The sequence below is a fragment of the Anser brachyrhynchus genome (genome assembly GCF_964034855.1).
Source record: "Anser brachyrhynchus genome assembly, chromosome: 25".
In the NCBI taxonomy this organism is placed as follows: domain Eukaryota; kingdom Metazoa; phylum Chordata; class Aves; order Anseriformes; family Anatidae; genus Anser; species Anser brachyrhynchus.
The window spans coordinates 1,642,296-1,664,925 of NC_137718.1; the positions used below are offsets into that span (position 1 = coordinate 1,642,296).

At 62.9% G+C, this 22,630-nt stretch overlaps 3 protein-coding genes across 7 annotated transcripts; 2 read left to right on the plus strand and 1 right to left on the minus strand.

Annotated features, from left to right (window-relative positions):
* The first annotated feature begins 1,110 nt into the window (after nt 1-1,110).
* IL10RA (interleukin 10 receptor subunit alpha) lies at nt 1,111-6,500 on the plus strand. Its single transcript, XM_080567669.1, has 7 exons — nt 1,111-2,443; nt 3,294-3,414; nt 3,524-3,702; nt 3,949-4,115; nt 4,504-4,654; nt 4,805-4,929; nt 5,060-6,500. Exons 1-7 carry the CDS (start codon nt 2,377-2,379, stop codon nt 6,065-6,067), a joined length of 1,818 nt encoding a protein of 605 aa, XP_080423795.1. The 5' UTR covers nt 1,111-2,376; the 3' UTR covers nt 6,068-6,500.
* On the minus strand, nt 4,410-18,166 carry SMIM35 (small integral membrane protein 35). 4 transcript variants are annotated; one of them, XR_013942014.1, is made up of 8 exons: nt 17,330-18,166; nt 16,960-17,094; nt 14,070-14,249; nt 12,800-12,958; nt 10,559-10,675; nt 10,211-10,244; nt 9,875-9,993; nt 6,652-9,113 (listed from the first exon to the last, which is right to left on the minus strand). XR_013942014.1 is itself a non-coding variant. In XM_080567704.1 (7 exons), the coding sequence occupies exons 3-6, from the start codon at nt 12,813-12,815 to the stop codon at nt 9,888-9,890; spliced, it is 273 nt and encodes a 90-aa protein (XP_080423830.1). In that variant the 5' UTR covers nt 12,816-12,958; nt 14,070-14,249; nt 16,960-18,154; the 3' UTR covers nt 6,652-9,113; nt 9,875-9,887. The 4 variants fall into 4 exon arrangements, 2 of the variants coding, with proteins under 2 accessions (XP_080423830.1, XP_080423829.1); XM_080567704.1 differs by having other exon boundaries at nt 16,960-18,154; XR_013942013.1 differs by lacking the exons at nt 6,652-9,113; nt 12,800-12,958; nt 14,070-14,249; nt 16,960-17,094; nt 17,330-18,166 and adding exons at nt 4,410-4,545; nt 4,783-4,886 and having other exon boundaries at nt 10,559-11,901.
* TMPRSS4 (transmembrane serine protease 4) lies at nt 15,307-22,570 on the plus strand. 2 transcript variants are annotated; one of them, XM_080567679.1, is made up of 13 exons: nt 15,307-15,442; nt 18,201-18,234; nt 18,306-18,419; nt 18,537-18,689; nt 18,794-18,923; nt 19,610-19,711; nt 19,811-19,851; nt 20,338-20,497; nt 20,754-20,920; nt 21,207-21,302; nt 21,415-21,554; nt 21,809-21,958; nt 22,196-22,570. In XM_080567679.1, exons 1-13 carry the CDS (start codon nt 15,407-15,409, stop codon nt 22,205-22,207), a joined length of 1,335 nt encoding a protein of 444 aa, XP_080423805.1. In that variant the 5' UTR covers nt 15,307-15,406; the 3' UTR covers nt 22,208-22,570. The 2 variants fall into 2 exon arrangements, with proteins under 2 accessions (XP_080423805.1, XP_080423806.1); XM_080567680.1 differs by lacking the exon at nt 21,809-21,958.
* Nucleotides 22,571-22,630: the final 60 nt, after the last annotated feature.

A 22,630-nucleotide genomic window follows, 5' to 3' on the forward strand; every position in this document is an offset into this window, starting at 1 on the left:
GCAAGTTACAGAGAAGTGTGCACCTGGGCTTGACCCCGGCAACCTTGTTTTAAATGCCATGCTCATGCTCAGCACCCTCCTGCTGAAATCCTTGCACCTTCTTGCTGGTGTGAGCCCGTGAGCCCTGCTGCAGCCTCCCTGCCCCAGCCAGCACTTTGAACTGTTAACAATGTACCAGGAAAGCCTGTGGCTGCTCCGCTCCCTGCTCCAACTTCGAGGCCTGAGGGAACTGGGAAGGTAAGGGGACAATGCTGCTCTCCCCATGGCAGTGCTGTGCCGGCGCAGGACCAGCCCAGCAGAGGTGGGCTCGGTGCTCACAGACCCCGCAGAGTGGTGCTGAGCGTGCTGGCAGTGGAGCTGGGCAGGAGCAGGGCACCTTCAGCTCCCGGTCCCTGCCAGGAACCTCGCTGTCTCTCCTGGCAGGTTCAGGAGAAAGCCCTGCAGTGCTGCTCTGACTCAGGTGATTTCCAGGTTATTAAAAACACTGCTAATTCTACGCAAAGCTTAGTCAATTATTTTGAAGATGAAAAGGAAACTCGGCAGTGTTCTCGAGCGCTGGTTAGACCCACAAACTCAAAACCTCTCCGCCCCTCACTGAAAACAGGGGCTGCTCTTTTCTTTTCGCACTCTGGTTTTATCACGGTGCTCCGGTGGTCAGCAGCCCCCGGGGCGAGTGCAGAGCTCGGCTGTGGTTTTCTCAAGGTGCTTTGAGCCGGGGTGGGGGGAGCAGCACCAGCACAGCGTGCTGCTGCAGGTCAGGATGCCTGGGATGTCAAGAGCATTCAGTAGGGGAGGGGAAAGCAGCAGCAGGATGAGCATCCCCAGCAGCATCCATGAGCACCGGCCGGGGCCGTGCTGCTCACCGTGTCAGAGCGAGCCTCCAGCAGGGCCGCCACTTCTGCTCAGTCTGTTTCATTTTCCCCTAAATCATCAGCCATTTCTCCTCTCAGGACTGGCCCCACTGCCTCTTTTCCACCAGGCTCCCTCCTTCCTCATTTTTGGTCCCGCTGCTTTTGTTTTTCATTCCTTCGCATGAAACATAAGCTGTGGCTTGCGTGGGCCGGGCCGCACTTCATCTTGGGACTTCGAAATTCTGTCTCTGCCAGATTTGACTCAGGAGCTGGTCGCGGGGTCACAGGGCATCAGCTGCTCTCCAGAGGAGAACAAAGTGGAGCTGGGTGAAGAGAGAGAGAGCAAAGCAGAGCCTGGCCGGGCTGTGTGCTCCTGGAAGCCCTTGGGCTTCTCAGCAAAGATGAGTCAGGCTCGGAGGAGAGGCTGTCAGGCCTGCGCTCAGAGGCAGGGCAGAAAGCAGAAGGCTCCTGCTCAGGCGTTTCAGATGGCTCTGAGGAGCCAGCCCCACTGTGACAAAGGCCCCGCGCTGCAGGGCAGCCGCTGCTCTGAACCTTTCTGTTGAGTCCGCAGCGCTCTCGGTTTCTCTTGCTGTTTCTGTCTGTCCTTTCCACTTATCCCCCGGTGGGAAATTCCTCTCCACAAGACAGATCACTCCTCGTCACATGAGGGCCCCTGGGTTCACACAGGCCCCAGGAAAGCCCTCAGGCTGTCGTAACTCACACCGCCAGAAGGCAAAGCAGAGGGCTTTTGGCAAAGCAGCCGGCTCAGCTCCTGACCCCTGAGGGTCACCAGCCGGCAGGACACAACCTCGGGGCCCTGCAGTGTCACGGGTGGCTGGGGCCAAGGCTCCAGCTGACAGCTGCTGGAGCCCCGGGGACGGCTCGCAGGGCCTCAAAGCTGGCCGTGCCCTGGCCACCACACATAGGCGTTTACAGGACACACAAAGACCAAGGGGCTGTCCCCCAGCCCCAGAAATAGGCAAACCGAAGCAGGAGGGCAGGGGCTGAGCCCAGGGGAAGGGAAAGTGAGAGCCCTTTCCTGGGGGCAGCAGCTCTGAGCTAGGACATGGCCGGCTTTGGCCGCTGTGGGGATGCGACATGGGCACAGGGGACCCCGTGGGGCTGCTGCTGCGCTCGGTAAGGCCCCTGGGCACGATGCCTGCCCTCTGGGCTCTGCTTCGCAGATCTAATTTAATACCAAGGTGGCAGAGGCAGACATGAGATGCACTCCTGTTTTCCCTTTCTTGGTGATGTGCTGTTTTGTTCGGAAAAGCCCTGCGAGCCCTGCTCCTAGGGGCTGGTGGCAGGAAATGCCCAGCCTGGGCTGCAGGCTAGCGGTGCCTGAGTGGGTGGACAGTGAAGAAAAGTGGAAGTCGCTGCACTCTGACTTTCCTCCCACTGCGCTAACGCCTCCGAGACGTCACTGAGCCAGCCTCCGGGGGAAAAACAAGCGCTCGCAGCCTGCCGGAGCAGAGCTCAGCACCCCGCTCACCAGCCCAGCACTCGCAGAGGATGCAGAGCCGGCATGGCCCCCTGCGCCACCGCAGCCCTGGCCCTGTGCGCAGCCCTGCTCCTCGCCTGGCCGACACACGGTGAGTTCCCCACAAAACCCCAAGCCCCGTGCTCCCAGGGGCTGCTCCGTGCCCCCCACCCCGAGCCCGTGGCAATGGGGACTGAGACGTGGGAAGGCACGGGGGTGGGTGGCAGGGGGAGACGCTGCGATAGGGACCTGCAGATCAGGTGTGACTTTGGGACGGCAGCGCCCACAGCCTCTTTTCACCCGGGGACCCCGCTTGGCCCTCACCTTTCCTGTTTGTTCCTCACTGTTCCTTTTCCCTATCTGTGAGCCTAAAGCCTTCATTAAGGCTCCAGCAGCAGCCTCACTGATTGCTGCTACCCGTTCAGCCGCGGGGCCTCGTACCGCTGAGCGCAGTGAGGTGCCCTGGCCGTTAACGTGCGCTCTGCGGGCGGCTGGCTGTTTGCTGCCAGACGGCGGCTACTGAGGAAGCGAGCACAGAGAGGGTGACAGATGTTATCGAGCGGTGTTTTGCTGCCAGGTGACAATACTGAAATTCAGGCAGGAGGTGTGAAAAAGTCTATTTTTTTTTTCCAGGCAGTAGATGAGCAAAACAGGAAGGCTGAATCCAAACAGAGAGCGTGCTGGCAGGCAGTGGTCAGGGGGCTCCTCTCTGGGGAGAGGAAAGCCCCGAGGTGCTCTCGGCTGGGCCGAGCCGGGCGCTGCCTGCAGGAGGGGAAGAGAAAGAGGGGGGATGAGCAAATGCTGAAGTGTGGGACAGAAATGGGCAAACCCCTGTCCGGGGCTGAGCCTGCAGCTTTTCGGGGGGTGGGTGAACACCCAGGGTCACGGTCCAGGCGAACCACAGAGGTGGCCCCGGCTGGGAGCCCTCGGGGCAGCCTCGCCTGATGCCTTCGGTCCCGCAGGTGAGATGCTGTCAAAACCCACAGCCGTACGCTATGACACAGAGGTGGCGTATCACCTGCTGCGGTGGGAGCCGGGACACAACGCCCCCAGCGACGTCAGCTACGAAGTGGAGCACAAAGTGTGAGTACGGTGGCCAGGGACATAGGGGTTGTCTGCCTGAGATTGATACCGGCAGCAGTAGCCAGCACCACGCCAGCACCGTGCTCACCCCAGGCACTTCTCCCGGCAGCTACGGCACCAATTTCTCCTGGATGCCCATCCCAAACTGCATGAGGATCTGGGAGCTCAGCTGTGACCTCACGTACTACACCCTGGACCCCGAGCGGCGCTACTTCTCACGGGTGCGAGCCGTGTCTGGGAACCGCACGTCCCTCTGGCAAAGGAGCAGCTCTTTCTCCCCGAGGGAAGGTAGGTGGAGGGCACGGTGTCAACCTGCTTTGGGAGAGATGAGAGCAGGGGGATGATGCCCTTGTGCCTTCCTGGAGGGCAGCTGGTCCATGGGTTGGGCCGGGACGGGGCAAAGCTCAGGGTAGGTGGCAGCACAACAGCATCGGGCGTGAGGGATGCTTGCAGCTCAGCCGCCTGCTGCAGGAGCTCTCAGAGCCACAGAGAGGAGACAACCCTGACGTGCTCTTTAAAATCCCTCATCTCCAGCCAGCCTGCGTCTGTCAGGCCAGAGCCTCTCCGTGCTGGGCAACAGCATCCACATGCAGCTGCAGATGCTCTTCAAGGTGGGGAACCGCACCGTTCGCTACGAAGACATTCAGAAGCACGCGAGGCGCTACAAGGTGTACGTCAGGAGGCCGCAGAACAACCACACGGTGAGATGAGTTGCTGGTCCCGTGGGGTCCACAGCCTGCAGGCAAGCATGGAGACCCTCCCTCCCATGCAGTGCAGCTCAAGTTGAAAGACTTTTTAAAGTTTGATTTATTTTTTAAAGCACAGTCCTACATAAAAGCCAATATTGAGCCAGAAATTATAGATATGTTTTACCGTAGATCTATGTAAACATATATAGATAAGTTTTACCTCTGAATGTTTTACTGTAGTGTGTCCTCCAACTCTCATGGGGGTTTGGGGTCTAGCTGCTATCAGCAGCTTTGCTCAGGGACCTTGCCCAGGGGATGGAGGAGGAGGGAGGAGAGTCCCAGCCCCAGCCCTGCCACAGAGGCAGGAGCTCTCCGGTACCAGCCCGCTCTCTCGTTGCAGTTTGAAGTGATAGAGACCGCTTCGGCGTTCCACATCCCCAACCTATTCTGGGACACGGAGTACTGCGTCAGCGTGGAGCCCGACGTGGCCAGCCGGGCCATCCGCGCCGTGCGCACCCCGGAGCAGTGCGTCACCATCGGCAAGAGAGACAGTACGTGGGGGAGCAGGGGACGGGGTGCCTCCCGGGACACTGACCCTCCTCAGCCCCCAGCCCCGGGGAAAGGCTCTGTGCCCACTGCAGGGTGATGTGAGCCACAGACTCCGTGTTTCCCACCTCACCTAGGCATGTCTTCTCTTGCAGGGAGCGCAGAGCTCGTCTTGGACATCGTCAGCACCATCTTGATCATCCTCTTCCTTTCGGGCTTCCTGGGGGTAGTGCTGGCCTGCATGTACATAAGGAAATCCGTGAGGCCGCCGTCCGTCCTGGTAAGGCAGCCAGGCACGCAGGCACCCTTTGCGGCTGGTGTAAGGGTGTTGACTTGGGCAGTGGCTGGGAGAGGCACGCCACGAGCAGGGACAAAGCAAGGCTCACTCCCCTCTTTTCTCTCCCTCACAGAAGAATTTCATAAAGCAGAGCTCGCTCTGGGTGGAGCAGGAGTCCTCGTCCTCGGGGATCACGGACGCAGACCCCGTCCAGCAGCTGTTCCTGTGCCAGAAGGAGCCCCAGCAGCCCAGCGCCCCCAGCAACATCAGCACAGCACAGCCGCCCCTGGACCCGGGCAGCAAGCTGCTGGCATGGCCCGAGGGCTGGGCACAGCTCCTGGGGCTGGCGGGGAGCAGGGACTGCAGCTGCACCAGCACTGACAGCGGCATCTGCCTGCACGCCTCCTCTTCCTCCTCCTCGTCCTCTTCTTCCTCCTCCTCGTCCTCTTCTTCCTCTTCCTCGTCCTCTTCCTCCTCTGAGCTGAGCCACCCTGAGGCCCAGGGCTACAAGCAGCAGCTGCCCATGGGCAATGACAGTGGCGTGGGCTTGGAGAGCAGCATCCATCACCCGGCCAGCAGCCTCGTGGAACCTGGGCACAGAGGCGAACCCAGCCTTGGCCCCGCTGCCGGGCAGGACAGCCCCCAAGAGGTGGAATTTCGTGGGTACCTGCAGCAGTCCAAGGGCACGGTGGAGCCGAGACAGGACCAGACCGATGGGGTGCCCCTCTCGGGCTGTGCAGGATCCCCTTGGGGCCCGGTTGGCACCGACGTTGTGCTGGACATAGACTGCTCCGAGCTGGCTGTGGCCAAAGGGTATTTGAAGCAGTCCTCTCCCGAGCCTCCCCGCAGCCACGTGCTGGACCTTGCTGCCCTGGGGACCTCTCAGGAACTCCCTGCCTGGGACTGCTGCAGCCAGCTGGGGCCCCAAGCCCCCTCTCTGCTAAGCTATGGGGCTCCGGTTGTTTCCCCGGCCTCCAAAGCCAGCCCTGAACTCCTGAAGATCCCCTTTGACCCGAGCATCTTCAACACTGACCTCCTGGGGACGCTGGTCACTTCCAGCCTCGGCACCAACGACTGGCTCACGCTGCAGATCGACCCCCTGAGCGTGCTCGATGGGGGCAGCAAGGACAGCCGCCTGTGAGCCGTCCCACCAGCACCGGCCCAACTACCTCCTCCACCACTGCCCCTCGGGAGCAGCTACTCTGATAAGCTACCGCTGACCCCTGAATGTCGATGCCCCGGCACGGACTCACCCAGGACCGCCACTTCTGCTCCTTCTGGGGCTGCTTCCCAGCAAGGAGCAGCCCCCAGCCAGCGCCCCAGGTGACACTAACGGGACACAGGGACAGGCTGTGCTGCAAGGGCTCCGTCTGCTCCTCCGACTGCCGAGGACAGGCCAGCACCCGCGGTGGCACAGGCTGCAGGATGCGTGCTGGTGTCACCTGAGCCCAGCGGTGCCTGCCGCGCGCCTGGCCAGGGTGGCCCCATGCAGCACCGTGCTCACTGTCCTGCCACTTTTCACATAGATGTTATTTATTCTATTTAATTTGTAAATAGAGAAAGGAAGAAGTGTTGATTATTTGCTCCATTCATCATTCGTCCCCTTCTAAGGCTTTCTGCTTTCAGGTATGGACACCTCCCCCCAGCAGACAAGGGCAACGTGCCTTTGCCTTGCACAGCAAAGTGTTTTCACACCAGAACTAGGAAAAGGCGAGCAAACCAGCCCAGCTGGAGCTTCACACCCCTCAGAGGACCAGGATACGCTTTCCCAAAGGAGCGTGGTTCCCTGGGAGATGCAGCAAAACAGGGCCCTGAACACCTTGTGGTGGTTTTACAGGGGCAGCCCCCAGGGTCGTGGTGCGGGGGAAAGGCAGGAGAAGACAGGACCATGTCCAAGGTAGGGCAGAGCAAGCCTACGGTCTGGCTGTGTGTGGGGAAATAGTTTCTCTGTGAGTGGAAACAAGTGTGAAATGGGGAGGACTTACCGCAGGTTACCTTCACCTACTGCCAGGTCACTGGAAAGTTTTTCCAAAGACGCTTAGTTTCCCAGAAAGTTCACTGTGGGATAGTCCCTCGTGTCGATGTAAACCCAGCTCAGAGTACTTTTTCCAGGTGAAAACATGACTCACCGCAGTTAGGAGAACATTGCTGATGCACTGCTGCTTCCTTCTGTGCCTGGTGCTGCATTACCCGTATCTGAGATGCGCTCTCGCTGCCCGGGCAGCTCTGCCACCAGCTGCAGGGACCAGATGCTGCCACCCACCCGCAGTCCTCGTCCACTCCTCCTCCCATTTCCACGTTATTTTTCCTTGAGATATTTTTGGGGTTGGGGTTTTTGCTTTTTTTTTTTTTTTCTTCTTTTTCAACTTCCTCTGAAAAACGTAGTCATCAGAACTCTGCGTGACTTTTTTTACACTCCTGACGTCAAGTCCTGTGGCCGGATCCAGGGCTGCGTCGGGTGCTGCCGGTTCCTGCTCGCCGTGAGAGGCTCCAGCTGGCAGCACCCAGGGGCCGAGGGACACGGCAATGCCCCCCCGGTGAGCAGCTGGGGCTCTCCTTTCAGTGAAATGGATGAGCTTGCCAGAAACCCACACACCTTGGCTTTGGTCGCTGAGAACACGTCGGTCCCGCTGAGCGTGAAAGCTCCGGGCACTCACATTTTCCTTGCTGAAGTCACAGCCCAACACGCAGAGGATGTTCTTCTCCGAATCCCTCTGCAGGAGGTTTTTTCCTCCCTCCCTTGCTCCATGCGGCATGTGGTGCTGCACCTCGGCCCGGGGGTGGGGGCTGCACCTGAGAAAGCACCTTTTCTCCCCAGCGCTGCCCCACGCAAACATTTCCAGAGCATTTTCAATAGCGTGGCACAAAGCCACCGGCATTTCACGGGAGCAAACCCTGCGAGGAGCAGCCTGGAGGAGGAGAGGCGAGGGGAAAGGCTGAGGGGTCTGCCCAGGACGTGTCCATCCGTCCCACCGCCTGCTGCCCATGGCACAAGCAGCAAGGGACTGGGATGCTTGGGCTGTGCACCCCCTGAGCTTTGGGGGGCAGCCCCATCCATGCCCTAGGACGGAGGGGAGGCATGGCCATTTTGTGCGGCCCCATTCCTGGTGCTGTGCTGAGCCGTGCCCTGCTCAGGTCTCACCCACGGGAAGGCAGCACCAAGCTGCAGAGCCCGAGCTGCCCCCAGGCTCCCACAGCCACCCCCTTGGCCCCTCCAGACCACCCCCTTCCTACCCACGGCCATGCCCCCTGTGGTTTTGTCCCTCCTTACCCCCGCTCCCAGCCCCTCACACAGTGGGGTGCAGGATGGGGCTCCCCACCCAGCTCTCGCTGGTTCCCCTGCGCGCAGCCACAGTGTCCCCGGGGTTTCTCTTCTCTCCTTTTCCTTCCAAGAAAATGATTCATAAAAAAACATTTACAAACGCCTCCCGCGAGGGCTGCAGCACGTATTGGCAGAGGATGCTGTGCTGGGCACCCCCTGGGCACCCGCCTGGATGTGTGCCCGCAGAATGGGGGCTACGAGGGCAAGCGGCACGCAGCGCACGCACGGTGGGACAGGAGCAAGGCGTCCTGGCCCCTTCTTACCAAGATGCCACCAGGCCACGGGCACTGATCCCCACCCCACAGTGGGCTCACGGTGTGCCGGGTGCTCTGGCACGGCACAGAGCTGTCCCGGTACAGCCCCGGGGACCTGTCCTGCTGCGCCCCAGCCACCCTGGTGCCAGGCTGCCACGGCCCATGCAAGCCACACCAGAAAGCCACAAGGGAACCCACAGGGGCTTTCTGACACGTTCGCTCGCAGGGTCAGTGCAGATGGCAGAAATTTCCACATTGGCCCAGATATTTGGCTGAGGGAAATGCGAAGCAGTCTCATTTCCTTGCGCGTTTTCCCCTATTGCACAAAGCCGGCCCTTTCTGCGGCTCCTGGCTCTTCGGCGGGTTCCTTGCCCTTCTGCAGCCCTGCTCCGCCTGCTCCTGGGCGCACAGCCGGCTGGTCCTGAGCGCTGGGATGTCTGAGCCATGGGGACTGTGGGGACAGTTTGCTTCTCTTTGGGTGCTCGGGATGAAGCAGCACCCTGTTTCTTTCACTTCAAGCAAGGGGAGGCTGAGCCCATGCCCTGGCCCCAGGAGAGCAGCCAGCCCCAGGCACTTTTCGGCTCTGCCCATGGCCGGGGAGGGGACCACAGCTGCAGGGAGCAGATGAAGAAGCTCTGTAGAACAGAAACTGCTCTGTTCCAATTTTGGTAGAAATCCAGCATATCTGGGGGCTGTTTTTTGAAGAACTGAGAACAGAGGAACTCCCCCACGGCTGCTTTTGGTTGCTCTTTCTGTGGTTGCTGGCAGTGGGGATGAGACAGCAGGGGGAAGAAGCCAGGGCCGCGCTGGCATGGGGAGCACACGTGCTCCAGCCCTGGCCCCCTTTGCCCCCAGCCACGAGCCCATTCTCAGGCCCATTATAGGGCACAGGGACAGCACTGCAGGGCTGCCCCAGCCAGGGACGGCACAACACAAGCACAAAGCACCCAGCCTGCATCAGCCGCACCCTGTGGGCACCCTGCTGATCCCAAAAGCTGTGGGAGTGGGCAGCCACGGAACCCCCTGGCACGGGGAGCTCGCAGCATGGTCAGCAGAGCGCTGCGGCACGGGCCAAAGCCTGCAAGGGGAGAAATAAAACCAGAGCCCAGGGAAAGCCCCTGATGCCCCACAGGCTTGGGTAGGACTTTTAGAGGAAAAACCTTGGGACTATCCCAGGGAAAGCCACAGCCGGGACTACAAGAGGGGAAGGAGGCAGTGGGGTGCAGTATTTCTCACCCAGCACCCAAACACCGACGGCTGCACGGCTCCGCGCACGCTGCGCCCGGGCTTTGCAGGGCAGCTGGGGGGCCACGATGCTGCAGGGGGGACACAAGTGGCTGGGGACACATGCAAGGAGCGGGGCCATGCTTACCTGCTTGCCAGCCTCACAGCCCCTGCTCTTGGAAGCGCACGTAGCCGCCCCCCGCCTCGCTCAGCAAGCCGCTGATGCTGAATGGTGGGGTCAGCTCCACCGCCACCGACCTCAGCCCGCTGCAGGGGAGGGAGAGGCATCAGGGGGCTGCCGGAGCCTCCCCGGGCAGCTGGGGGGTCCCCAGGGTATCATCATCCCAGGGAGGCACTGCCTGCAGGCGGCCAAGCCCGTATCCCACTTGGTGGGTTAGGGACTGGTGGGTGTTGGCAGCACCATGCAGGGGGCACCCCGTGAGCCCCGGGTCCCCGGGGCTTTGCCGCACGTGGCCTCACTTACCAGCTGTGGTAGAGGTTGAAGACAAAGTCAGGCCCTGAGGAGGAGGGAAGGAGAAGCTGTCAGAGGGCCCTGTGGTGCTCGGCCATGTGGCTGGGCACTTGCCTTCACCTGGTGGTGCAGGGCAGGGCAGGGACAGGACAGCCCACGGGACACGCGGCAGCACCAGGACATCTCCAAATCACTCCTTGGCCTCTGAATCACCCAGCCTTGCCCCAGAGCATCCAAAAATCCAGCATGTGGATTTTGGGGACCGACAAGACGTGCTCCCCACACCCCAGGCCCTGCAGCCCCTTTCCTTTTCCCTCCCTGCCCCGCCAGTGCCCGTCCCCGCACTCTGCCCATACTCACGGCGCCAGCACCGGCCCTGCTGGTAGCACCGGACAAAGGCATAGCCAAACAGGACCAGGATCAGCAGGGCCAGCCCAAGGCCCAGGATGAGCCCGAGCACACTGATGGGCTCTTGCCCTGCAAACCAGAGGGAGAGAGGGCTTTGCAGACAAACACCTGCGGGAGGCTGGGGATTATGAACACCACCTGGGGAAAACGGGGGAGCCGTGGGGCTGGGCTGCATCCCCCTGTGCCATCTATGCCTTTGGCTCAGGGGGCTGTGCTCCACAAGGCTCTCAAGCCTCGGACATGGAGACACGGAGCAGCTTGCTTCCCCCAGAGCCCCGTGCTGTGACCCTGCTCGTAGCACTGCATCCTCCGCTGCCCTGAGCACGCTGCTGGCCGGCCTGCGAGCTGGGAAGGGAGCCCGGAGGGGAGTGTGGGTGACCTGCTGCCCTCAGCCCAGACAGGATGGAGAGGCCGTAAGCAGGAGCCCACGCTCCCCGGCAGCACGTCTGCTCCTGTTCCGGCCCCACTGGGACCTCACCGAGCCCCCGAGCGCCTTTTGGCCCCGAACCCCTGCGCTGTGGGGCCGGTGCCGTGGCGCATCCCCATCCCGCTCCCACCCGCGCTGCCCTGGCGTGAAGCCCTTGTCCGGGGGGGGCTCAGCCCCGCACCTCAGCCCTGGTTTTGGCACAAAGGAGGCGCTGCCGGGGGCCGCGGGGCTGCTCCCCCCCAGCACCGTGCCGGTTCCCGGCCGCGCAGCTCCCCCCAGAGGACGCGGCTGTCCCCGCGGGCCGGGGGAAGCCAACATCCCCGGGGGGAGCGCTGCTTGTCCCCGCTCCCCGGGGGGGTCCCGACTCCTGCTCGCCCAAATCCCTGCCCAAGCGCCCTCACGGAGCCTTCCTCGCCGTCCCAGTGGGTTCCGCATGAGCGCGGTCCCACAGGCACCCCAGCATCCCCGCACCTCTGGGGGTCAGGCAGTGGGGTTTGGGTTGGGAGCGACCTCAGAGAGTCCTGTTCCACCCCCTGCCATGGGCAGGGCCCCCTCCCAGCAGCCCAGGCTGCCCCCAGCCCCATCCAGAACAATTCCAGGGTTGGGGCACCCACAGCTCCTCTGGGCAGCCTGTGCCAGCGCCTCCCCACCCACAGAGTAAAGAATCCCTTCCTAGTATCTAAACAGAGTAAAGAATCCCTTCCTAGTATCTAAATCTACCCTCTGTCAGCTTAAAACCACCCCCCTTGCCCTATCACTGCACTCCCCAATTAAGAGTCCCTCCCCATCTTTCCTGTAGGTCCCCTTTAGATACTGGGAGACCATTCCCCGGAATGTCCTTGCTGCCCAGTACGCTGCCCAGTCCCACCATTACCGAGTGCAGGCACAGCTCTGGAGGCTGCTCTGGGTGCTGTGCCCAGGAGGGGACAGCAGGATTTGGCCACTTCCCTGGTGTGGGGGCAGCCCCCCGGTGCCGCTCACCGTGGGGGGGCTCGGGGCAGGTGCCCAGCACGGGGACGGGGCGCTGCGCCTCGCAGCGTCAGGACTGAGACAGCGGAAAGGGATGACCTAAGAGCAGCTAAATTTAGGCAGATGCCGGTGGGGTGAGAACATTTCCCCTGTGGTCACGGTGTTTACACAGCGAGCGACATCCCAGCCCGTCCTGCAGCCTGCAGCACTCGCTCCACCTGATGGGATGCGGCAGCCGCGGGGAGCAGCAGCGCATCGTGCCGCCAGCCCTCGGGGCGCGCAGCAGACGAGCAGGACCAGCCTGCCCTGTCCTCATGTTGCACCGTCCCGGCGGGGCGCAGGACACGTGGCAGCCCATGGATGTCCTCCTTCTGCTGGGCCAGGGGCGAGCCAGGAGCCCCAGGACCCCAGCAGGGCTGAGGGCAGGGTGTCTGCTCGCGGCGTGACTCACTGGGAGCTGCGGGGCAGGATGAGCGTGGTGCAATCGCCTCCCTGAATCAGCCGGCTGCCGAAACTGCCCTCTCCCCACGCCTGCTGCTGGTGGGAGGACGAGGGCGTGCTCCGTGCCCGGCTCCGCGCCCAGCCTCTGCTCTCTCCCCAGGAGGTGCTCCCTGCCCTGACCTCCGCGCACCCAGCAGTGGCAGTGCGACACCACGGCAGAGCCAGGGCAGCGGCCAGACCTTGAGACCCTGGCCCCAAAGAGAGCAGAGGGCAGGGGAAGGTCCCCAAGCCCCTGCTTGTGCTGGAAAACATCTCCACTTCTGTTCAGTATGGGGAGAAAAGTGCTGTCTGCTTACCTGCCCCGGGGTCCATCCCCTGGTGCCTGATGCCTTCCCGTGGGAGCTGCTGGAGGCTGCCTGGGCTGGGAGCTGCTGCAGCAGAGCCTGGCGCGTCCTGCCTGTCCCCTCCTCGCCCGGTGACACTGCCACCTCACCGCTCCTCGCCCGCTGGCTCGACTGGTTCCCAGAGGAGAAAGCAGAGGAGCCCTGGCAGGCATCGCCCTCGCGCCAGGGATGAGGCTTCGCCTGTGCCCCAGCCCGGCCTCGCCTCCGTGCAGGGCTGGGGGCGATGCGTGCCCACGCAGGCAGTTCTGTGCTCCTGCTGCGGACAGGATCGGGCCCCTGCTGTCACAGCTGGGAGCCCGAGGGACAGAGATCCCCCCCACCCCCAGCAGCGTCCCCTTTGGCACCAGGACCATGGGGTGATGTCTGTGGAAGGGCAGGATGTAGAGGCACTGGGGACAATGTCCTGCAGACCCAAGGCCCCAGCAGCACCCAAGCAGCCCCACAGAGCCTCAGGCCAGCCCTGCCTGGCCCCTGCCTGACCCCAGACGTTGCCTGTGTCACCCCAAGGCTCGCACGGAAGAGGCCAAGTAAGAATGGCTGGGGCTGGGAAGCAGCTGTGCTCCAGGAAGCAAAGCCCTGAAGGCGCTCGGGGCTGTGACATAACATCTGCAAACCTCAGCTCCTTCCTCAAAGCCTTCGCCTAACCTCAAAAGAGGAAAAGCCGCTCCCTGCGCTGCCACCTCCTGCCCCACGGCTGCTCTGGGGCAGGGGGCCAGCGCTGGGCACTGGGATGCTCTGGGGGGCAGCCCCACGCTGGGAGGGGGTCTCCATGGCATGGCACAGGGGGGCAGCTCTGCACGTGGGGCTGAGCCTCTGCCCCATCCCTGCTGGCCTGGCAGCACCCACCTCTTGAGCTGCTTTTGCTTTTAAGTGACAGTTTGGTCCCTGAAAATAGACAGTGTCCCAGGGCGGGCAGGAGAGTTCACTCCACCCTGCTGCCCCTTCAAACCCACCAGCTGCTCTCTGCCTCCACCAGCCCTGACACAGCCATGGCACAGATGCGAGCTCTGCCCCAATTCCCACCGCCGTGCACAGCCCCTGAAACCTGCCCACAAGCCCTAAGCTCCCAGCACAGTACCACGCACCCCCTGCCAGCTGCTGCTGCCCCCATCCACCCCACATGGACCCCACAGGCAGGGACGAGGCTGCAGCCTGCCCATGTCCCCACACACCCCAAGGGGGCCAAATCCTCACCAGTGAGCACAGGAGCAGCATCTCTTACCTGCACGAGGATGCCAGGATCGCTGGTCAAGCTAACAGTCCCCAGGGCAGGCAGGGTCCTTGCTGCACCGGGGGGCCTGGCTCGGGGAGGGGACACGTCCCCGGATGAGGAGCTGCAGGGACGTGATGCTCCGCAGCCTTCCCGCTGGCACAGTGCTCACACCTGGCAGCAGCTCCCCAGCTGTTGGGAAAGCTCGGTTACAAAAGGGGAAGGCAATCAGCTGCTCGGCACATCCTGCACACCCACCGCTTTCAGCAGGAGTCTGCACCAGGCCAGGCTTTCTAGCCAGGAGCCAACGGGGCCAGAGAGCAAGCTGCAGCCTCCCTGACCCCAGCCCTCTCCCTGCACCAACCTGCACAGCTGGAGAAGCGGCTCCTGTGCCCCCAAACCCAATGCCTGCCCTGCCTGGCAGCCAGCCGCTCTTTTTCCCAAAGCATGCATTCCTGGACGTGCAGCCCAGCTGCATGTCAGGCACACACACACGACTTTCACAGCTCCGCGAGCTGCCCAAGCACCCAAAAGAGCTCTCTCCTGAAGCAGAGCTGGGGGCTGTAACCCCTCTGCGCACCCCTGCCATCCTGTGCAACATCACCGAGTTCATCCAGCCCTGGGCAGCGATGGGGGGATGCCCACCCAAGAACATCCGTCTTCCCCACAGGGCAGGGACTTTGGAGAGGCCACCAGCAACCTCTGCTGCGTCCAGCTCACTGGGGCTCCTGCAACCAGCCTGGGGCAGCAGCAGCAGCTCCCACGCGGCCGGACGCCTGCCTGCACCCACGGGTCACCTCCCCAGCACTGCTCGCTTTCCTCCCCACGTCACTGGTGCTGCAGGCACACGCAGACCGAGTGACCTTAGAGGCAGGGGCATGCGACGGCCTGGAAACCTCACGCATCGCCTCTCCTCCTTTCCTCCTCCACCTACAACAATCTCTATTTAAAACAGCCCGGCGCAACGCGGAAGAGCTGGACAAAGAGCGGGGAGGCTGTGGTTCCTCTCATCATCGGGAGAGGGGCACGAAAAAATCCTGCTCTGTCTGTCAGCTCACTCGATAACTTATTTTGTGACAGTGGCTCCATGGGTGAGTCACTCCGCAGCGGTCGATCCTCCGGAGATTAGCAGAGGTGATGGTGCTGCTGATAGACCGGTGTTATATTACAATACAAATCATAATTCCTGTTTCACAACTCCCGTTGTGGGTTTTAAGGAGTGCTCGGGCGGTTCTGCCCCAGTGTTAGCACAGCGCCGGCACGGGGCGCTGGGAGCACCCCCGGCCCCGGCTCCCTGGGCGCTGGGGCACCCGTGGCCTCCCCGTGCCCAGGGTTTCCGCTGGGTTTCTATGGGCAGAAGACCCCCCGGGAGCTCAATGGACATGGTGAGTGCCTGGCAGCCCGCTCCCCCTCCTCTGCCCCTCTCCGAGCCCCCAGTTCCTTCCCCTGGGTACGGGCAGCCGGTGCCACCGCCGGCCGCAGCCCAACTGCTGGGGGGGACCCATGCTGTCACCCCCCTCGCAGGGGCAAAGAGGCAGCCCCAGCCCAGAGCTGCTGCCGCCCGGGCAGGGCAGGGCTTTACCTGCAGCAGCAGCACCCTGCCGTGGGGGTAGAGGCGTCCCCGGGATGTTTCTCTTGGCCCTGTCCCCGAGCAGGGGGCAAGCAGGGCAGGCAGCGCGCCCCCCGGAGTGCCTGGCCCCAAAGAGGGCTGATCCCCATGCAGCTCCACGGTGGGTGCCTCTGCTCGCCTCGCAGGGCAGGGGATGTGCTGAGCGCCGCTTTCCGCAGTGCTTTTTTGTTATTCCTCAAGCAAAGCCACAGCCACCAAGCCCCAGCCTGGCACGCAGCCGCTCCCCGGGAGGGAAAAGCCTCCCTTGACGGAGCAGCCATGCGTGGCCCGGCCTGTGGCACCTCAAAACCCTCCAGCGGTGACACACCGGGACGAGGAGCTCAGCCCCTGCGTGGGACCAACACCCGCAATCAGCCGTGGGTTAAATCCCCTGCAGCCATGGGGTTAGCCAGGCTCAGAGCACCACGCCGTGCATAGCCCAGAGACCTGTGTCGGAGGTGATTTTGCACGGGAGCATCCCCCCTGAGCTTGCTCATGAGCACAGAAATCATCAGGGTCCCCATGGCTCCTGGGCTGGTGTTTGCCCTTGCCCAGCCGAGGGGGTCACAGCTGTATTCATGGGCACAGGAGCACAATGAGTTATGGCAGCAATGGTTTCCCAAGGAAGTTACGTGCTTACACCCCCTGCAGGAGCTGGCACGGCTCTTGCTTCGAATGTAACCAGTGCAGCTCTCGCTTTTAGGGTGGCTTTCGGAGTAAGTGGGTGCTCTTGGAAAAGTCTATTTTGCAGTGAGAATGCTCATGGGCTGAAAGAAATACAAACCAAACCCACACTGGACAATACCTGCTCCAAGCAGCAGCACCTCCACGTCGCCCCTTCCACCTGGGTCCGCCCTGGACCCCCACAGTGCTCCTCAGCCGAGGCCCTGGGACCGTTCCAGCAGGAACCGTTAGCATCCCATTATCTGGGCCATCCCCGGCCCCAGATGACACAGGAGGCCAGCATCAGGAAGGACCAGCCCTGCACGCCCTCGGCCGGCTCCGCTGGAGGCCGGAGGTGGCGTTGGGAGCGAGCCGGGCCGGCGTTGCAAAACTCCCTGCGGTGCTGCAGGCACCGTGCGTGCCGATAAGCAGCCGGCTCGAGGGAATTTCTCCAGGGGGCCCAGGCAGCAGAAGGCTCAGACACAGCCCCACGGCCCTACCAGCAATGGGCAGGATCCAGCCCTGCCCTGCACAGGACACTTCTCCTTCCCAAGCACCGGAGCAGCCCGAACCAGCAGCCCAAGTGGTGCAGCAGGGCCACGATGGGGAAGAAACGTCCTTTTTGCTAACCTGGGGCTGGAGCACGGCTCCTTTCCGGCTGTCCTGCATCTCCAGCCATCCCGAACTGCTCTTCAGAGCCCAGATCTGTGGGATTATTGCAGTCATCTTCGTCTCCTTTGCCTCTATTCACGCTCGGTCCAGGCCCTGCGAAAAAAGCTCAAGTCTTACCTGTGGGGTTCAGAAGCACAGCTGAGGAAGAGGCCTCACTCCAGGCTGGACGGGCATTAAATGGGGCACAGGAGAGCCGCACCCCACCGCCTCCGAAGGCAGGAGGCTGCCTGCAAAACGCACACTATCAGGAAGCAACAGCGAGCTGCACGGCACAAACATGGGTGCAAAACAGGGCAGGAGGAACACGCAGTGTCCGCCTGAAACCCACCCGGCGGGGCTCTGAGCTCAGCCCAGCACCACGCTGGGCAAGGTGCAGCCTGCGGCAGCCTCCCTCCTGCAGCCGGGCATCTCCCAGCAGGAGCTGGTACGGACAAAGGGCCGGGAGGGAACCTAGCAGGATCAGTGCCCCGTGCACAGCTGTGTTTGCCGTGTCTCCTAGCAGCAGCACAGCCCCCCCAGAGCCCTCGTTCCCAGCGCTGGGTCCTGTGGCAGCTCTGCCAGCCCCGTGTGAGCACAGCCATGCCTGCTGGAGCAGACTGGGGCTGTGCCACTGGTTTTCTGTCCCCAGACTGGGCCGGCCGAAGAACAAAACCCCGCCGTGACATGTCTGGGTGGCACGGTCCGGCAGGCACACGCGGTTTGACTCAGGGTTTCTTGGTGCATCAGGAAGTGCTGCTTTCATAAAACCTGAAGTTTTAAGCCTGCGTTGTGTTAGGACAATAAATCTGTGACCGAACAGCTGGGTACTGGAGCTGTACTGGTGATGACCGAGGAATGACCCGACTGGTCACCCCAGGTGGTGCTGCTCTGGGACACGGCATCCTCCTGCCGCCACCTCCATCCCCAGCAGGTCTCTGAAGCAACCTCAGCTTCAGGCTGGGGCAGTTTCCCTGCTAATCCTGCCCACGGGCCTCGAGTGAGCCAAAAAACAGCCGGTCCCTGGGCTGCCCAGGCAGGGCTGGTGCTTGGTGCTCTCTGGCTGCCCTCCGGGGGGGGGGACAGGGCATGTTAAGCCTGGCACTCAGTGTGGCAATCACCATGGGGCAAGCAGGGCATGTTGCTGCAGACCCTTCCCCAGCTGCCACCCCCTTTTCCCTGCCGTTCCAGCCCACTGACTGCTTTTCCCTTCTGCTTTGCAGGACTCAGCCTCCGAGCGGCTGAACGGCAGCGGAGGTAATGCCCACGGGGACCGGGGTGCTGGGAGGGGGGCAGGCAGGGCAGAGCCACCCTCCTCTGCATTGCAGGTCCCAGCACAAGACCCAAAACCTGCTCGGTGCGGCGGTCCTTTATGCGGGTCGGCATCCCTGTCCTGGTGGTCGTGCTCAGCCTCGCCTGTCTGGCTGGGATCGGGCTCCTGGGTGCGCTCCTGCCCCCCTCTCCCTCCTCCTGGCTCGGCTGGGGGTGGCTCTGCCACCATCCCGCTGAGCCCCAGCCGGCAGCAGCAGCTCGGCGCTGAGCTCCCCGTGTGCCCCCAGTCAAGGCTTACCTGGACTACCACTACTTCTTCTGCAAGCAGCCCCTGAGGCTGCTGCCCCTGAGGCGGGTCTGCGACGGGGAGGCAGACTGCCTGCACGGTGAGGACGAGGCCAGCTGTCCCCAGCACGTCCCCGAGGGGCCGCAGGCTGGTGGTGAGTCCCGGGCGCCTTATAAAAGCCCTGCTCGCAGCTGCTGCTGTGAGCCCCCGCCTGCCCAAGTCCCCCCTGGACAAAGGTGACCGTGTGCCTCCCTGCAGCCCGCGTCTCCAGGGACAGATCCATCCTGCAGGTGCTGAACAGGAACACCGGAGCCTGGTCCTGCGTCTGCCACGACCACTTCAACCTGGCCCTGGCCAAGGCAGCGTGCGAGCAAATGGGCTACAGCAGGTGGGGGGCTGCCATCGCCGCACCCTCCCCTTCCCTCCCCTCTTTGTGGTGCACAAACCACTTCTCGTGGGCCTTGCTTTGCTTTCCCAGCCCTGCTCTGATGGGCTCAGCCCATGCAAGCACAGCACCGTGCTCGGTGACCCCAGCACCATCCCCACCCTGCCCTGCTCCCAAAGCCTGGCAAGCCCCAGGGGAGCTGCAGCAGGGCTGGTGTGTGGTGCTGAGCGGGGGTGCTGCGCACAGGTGCAGGCAGGGCTGGGGTCCACAGCTGCAGCGCGGTGCTGAGCCCCAGCTGTGCCTGGATCCTGGGCAGCCTGGAGGAGGGGGGGCATGGTAACACCAGGTTTGCTGCCCTCTCTCGGTGTCCTCTTTCCCTGTCCCCCCAGCCCCTTTTCCTCTGGGGTCTTTCTGCCAAGGGTCCCATCCCCTTTCCTAAGCTCGTGCTTCCTCTGCACCTCGCCAGCTCCTTGTTGGGGCCATGGGCGAACATTCGGGACCTGACTGTAAAGCCTCCACCCCTTTAGAACGGCATAACCCCACCTTTGGCTCAGCCCGAGCCACAAACCAGGTTCCCAGGCTCCCAGAGGAGCTCCAGCCCCAGCCCCAGCCCTCTCCCAACATCCCCACACTGAGCCGGGGCCGTGCACCCCCGTGCCGTGCTCTGACCCGTGCCCCCTCTCTTCCAGCACCCCGACCTTCCGAGCAGTGGAGGCGGGCGCGGGGCAGCCCCTGCCTCCCCGCGACCTGGTGCTGAGCGAGGGCAGCCTGCAGGTGCCCAAGCCAGGCAGGTGAGCACCCGTTGGGGCCGTGCCACCCGTGGGAGCCTGCCCGGCGCCGAGCTGGGGCCACTCCTGCACCGAACCCAGCCCTTTTCCTCCCTCTTCCAGGAAATGCCTCTCCGGATCGGTTGTTTCGCTCGTTTGTTCCAGTAAGTACGGGGACCTGGCTGCGCCCTGCGGGTGTGCAAAGCCTCTTGCTGTTCCCGGCACGGCCCCTTTGTGCCTCGAGAGCTGGGCTCTGGCCCTCGGCCCGGCCCTTCCCTGCTCCCTGTTTGCACGAGAAAACTTAGGTTTAAGTGGTGCTAAGCTGGCAGAAAAATTGAGACACCTAGGAGAGGCTCAACCGGCTGCCGGGATGGGTTTGTTTTTGGTGATGAGTTACCCTGATGAAACAAAGCCAGCTGGTGGGCTGGAGGAGGGAAGGCCGGGATGAGCTGTGCAAATAGAGAACAAAACAGGGGGGTGCCATGTGTCCCACCACGGGGTGGCACGGGCAGCATCACGAGGGGCGAGGTGCCCGGGCAACAAAACCTCCATGCTCCGTGGGTGGAGGGGAGCAGAGCACAGGTTCCTTCCCTCCCCGCCGCCGGAGCTAACATCTCGCTTTGCCCCCTCTCCGCGCCGCCCTGCCAAAGGCTGCGGCGAGAGCGTGAGGACGCCGCGCGTGCTGGGCGGGAGGCCGGCGGCCATCGAATCGTGGCCGTGGCAGGTAAGCCTGCAGTACAGGACGGAGCACATCTGCGGGGGCAGCATCATCGACCCCAGCTGGATCCTCACCGCGGCGCACTGCTTCAGGTGAGTCAGCCAGTGCACGTGGCACCGCACCATGCCGGGGCTCCCCGGGGGCAGGTTCCTCTCTCTGGTGGTAGGTTGAGGCCGTGTGTTGATTAAATGTTCCCTAATTAACACGCCTGCACAGGGCTTTGTGCCCCCTGGTCCAACGCAGCCGGGTGATGCTGAGCAGGGCAGCGTGCAGGCAGGGCTTTGCTGCCTGTCCCCGCAGCAGTCACGGAGGGGAAAGGCAGGAGGATTAACACGTGTCCGTGCCCAGGAACAACCCCATCCTCCAGAGCTGGCGAGTGAAGGTCGGCTCTGACCTCCTCTCGGGCTCCACCACCCTGGCTGTGGAGAAGGTCTTCCTGGCCGAGGTGACGCCACCGTCCCCCAAGAACAACGACATCGCCCTGGTGAAGCTGCAGTCTCCCCTGCAGGTCTCAGGTGACACACGGTGCACGTCGCCCCGAGGGGCTGGGTGAGGAGAGCGAGGCCATGGGTGGCCAAGGCACCAAGCAGCGGTGCAAGGAGTGCCTTGCCTTAGCACCTAAATGCCTCCTAGCGCCTCGCACCCAGCTGTGCAAGCACCCAGGGTCCTGGGCTTCCCCTGCACAGTGTGCGGGGGGATCGAGGCGTTAACTGCCCGGGCTGTGCTGGCTGCACGGGGTGCAGCCAGGCTGGGCAGGGGCACCTCACCGAACGCCTCCTGTGCCTCGCCTCTCCCTCGCAGACAGAATCAAGCCCATCTGCCTGCCCTACTTTGACGAGGAGCTGGTGCCAGGCACGTCCCTGTGGGTGACAGGCTGGGGCTACACAAAGGAGCACGGTGAGCGGGACGACATCGAGGGATGCACCCCTGGAGGAGGGCAGAACCCCCCAGCAGTGCCCTTCCTCCCTGCTCCTGGCTTGCCTGAGTGGCCGTGCTGGATTTTGCACAGGGAAATTGTCGGAGACCCTGCAGCAGGCGGAGGTGAAGCTGGTCGACACCACGAGCTGCAACCTGGCTGCGTACCACGGGGAGGTGACGGAGAAGATGCTGTGCGCTGGCTTGCCGCAGGGCGGGGTGGACACCTGCCAGGTGAGGGGCGGCACGGCACCGAGCATCCCCCCGGCACAGAGCACCTGTGGGGGGCCTGATCCTCAAAGAAGGGGCTGGTTCCTCCACATCTATTGATAAACCAGCTCCAGGGATGAGTCACGGTCCTGGGAATTTGCTCTGAGTCCCAAGTGATTTGGGGTGCGATGACAGCGCTGGGTTTCCCCGCTGCTTTCCCACCCCTGGGAACCAAGCCTGGGGCTCCTCGGCCCTGCTCAGGCACTCGTCCTTGGCAGGGGGACAGCGGCGGGCCCCTGATGTACCTGGGCAGGCACTGGCAGGTGGTGGGCATCGTCAGCTGGGGCCAGGGCTGCGGCACCCCCAGCACGCCCGGCGTCTACACCGGCGTCCGAGCCTACCTCAACTGGATCTACACCGTCCGCAGGGTCAGTGCACCCGCACCCAGCGCCACAGGAGCCCCGTGTGTGGCCCTTGGCACACGTCTCGGGGTGGTCACGGGCTCCTCAGTGGCACTACAGGGAAGGGAAGTGAGGTGATGGGACTTGGGGGGTGCTGGGGCATGAGGGGTGTTGGAGCTGCTGGGACCCAAGCCAGCAACTTAATGATGCGACTATTTAGGCTGCCCCCTGCAATTCCTTCTCTCCCCCTCTTTCTGCTTCCAGTCAGAGCTCTGAGACCTGCCGGGACAGGTCCCCCCCAGCCTCCCTCCCCGTCCCCGTTCTCTTGGCTGCCTCGGCTCCAGCAGCAGCTGGGACCAAACTCACAGTGCTGGAGCTGAGCAGTGCCTCCTGAGCCCTCGCTGGCACCGTGGCCGAGGACGCCAGGGGCTGCCCAAGGAGGCAAAGGGCAGCTCGGAGCAGCGGCCACCGATACCATGAAGGAATCCAAGTAGCTCAAGCTCCCTTCCGGAGAGAGGTTAATTTATTGCCCTGTGCTGATCCTGCACTGTCAGGGTCTGCGCTGCTGTTTGCTCATTATTGTCTTACAGAGAGAAATGATGGTTGCGCTATCCCCATTAAAAGAAAGGATTTGTTTTTTTTCATGCAGCCTCGGAAGGCTTTGTCCCACTTGCTCGCAGGGCCATTTTTGTGCGCCCT

Coding starts and splice junctions, on each gene's coding strand:
- IL10RA (XM_080567669.1), top strand. CDS start 2,377: ATGGCCCCCTGCGCCACCGCAGCCCTGGCCCTGTGCGCAGCCCTGCTC. Junction 3,415..3,523: donor TACGAAGTGGAGCACAAAGT/GTGAGTACGGTG, acceptor TTCTCCCGGCAG/CTACGGCACCAATTTCTCCT. Junction 4,930..5,059: donor TGAGGCCGCCGTCCGTCCTG/GTAAGGCAGCCA, acceptor TCTCCCTCACAG/AAGAATTTCATAAAGCAGAG.
- SMIM35 (XM_080567703.1), bottom strand. CDS start 10,781: ATGCAGCCCAGCCCCACGGCTCCCCCGTTTTCCCCAGGTGGTGTTCAT. Junction 10,245..10,558: donor GCAGGGCCGGTGCTGGCGCC/GTGAGTATGGGC, acceptor CCTCCTCCTCAG/GGCCTGACTTTGTCTTCAAC. Junction 9,994..10,210: donor TTCAACCTCTACCACAGCTG/GTAAGTGAGGCC, acceptor CCTCCCCTGCAG/CGGGCTGAGGTCGGTGGCGG.
- TMPRSS4 (XM_080567679.1), top strand. CDS start 15,407: ATGGGCAGAAGACCCCCCGGGAGCTCAATGGACATG. Junction 19,712..19,810: donor CAGGTGCCCAAGCCAGGCAG/GTGAGCACCCGT, acceptor TCCCTCTTCCAG/GAAATGCCTCTCCGGATCGG. Junction 21,303..21,414: donor GGGCTACACAAAGGAGCACG/GTGAGCGGGACG, acceptor GATTTTGCACAG/GGAAATTGTCGGAGACCCTG.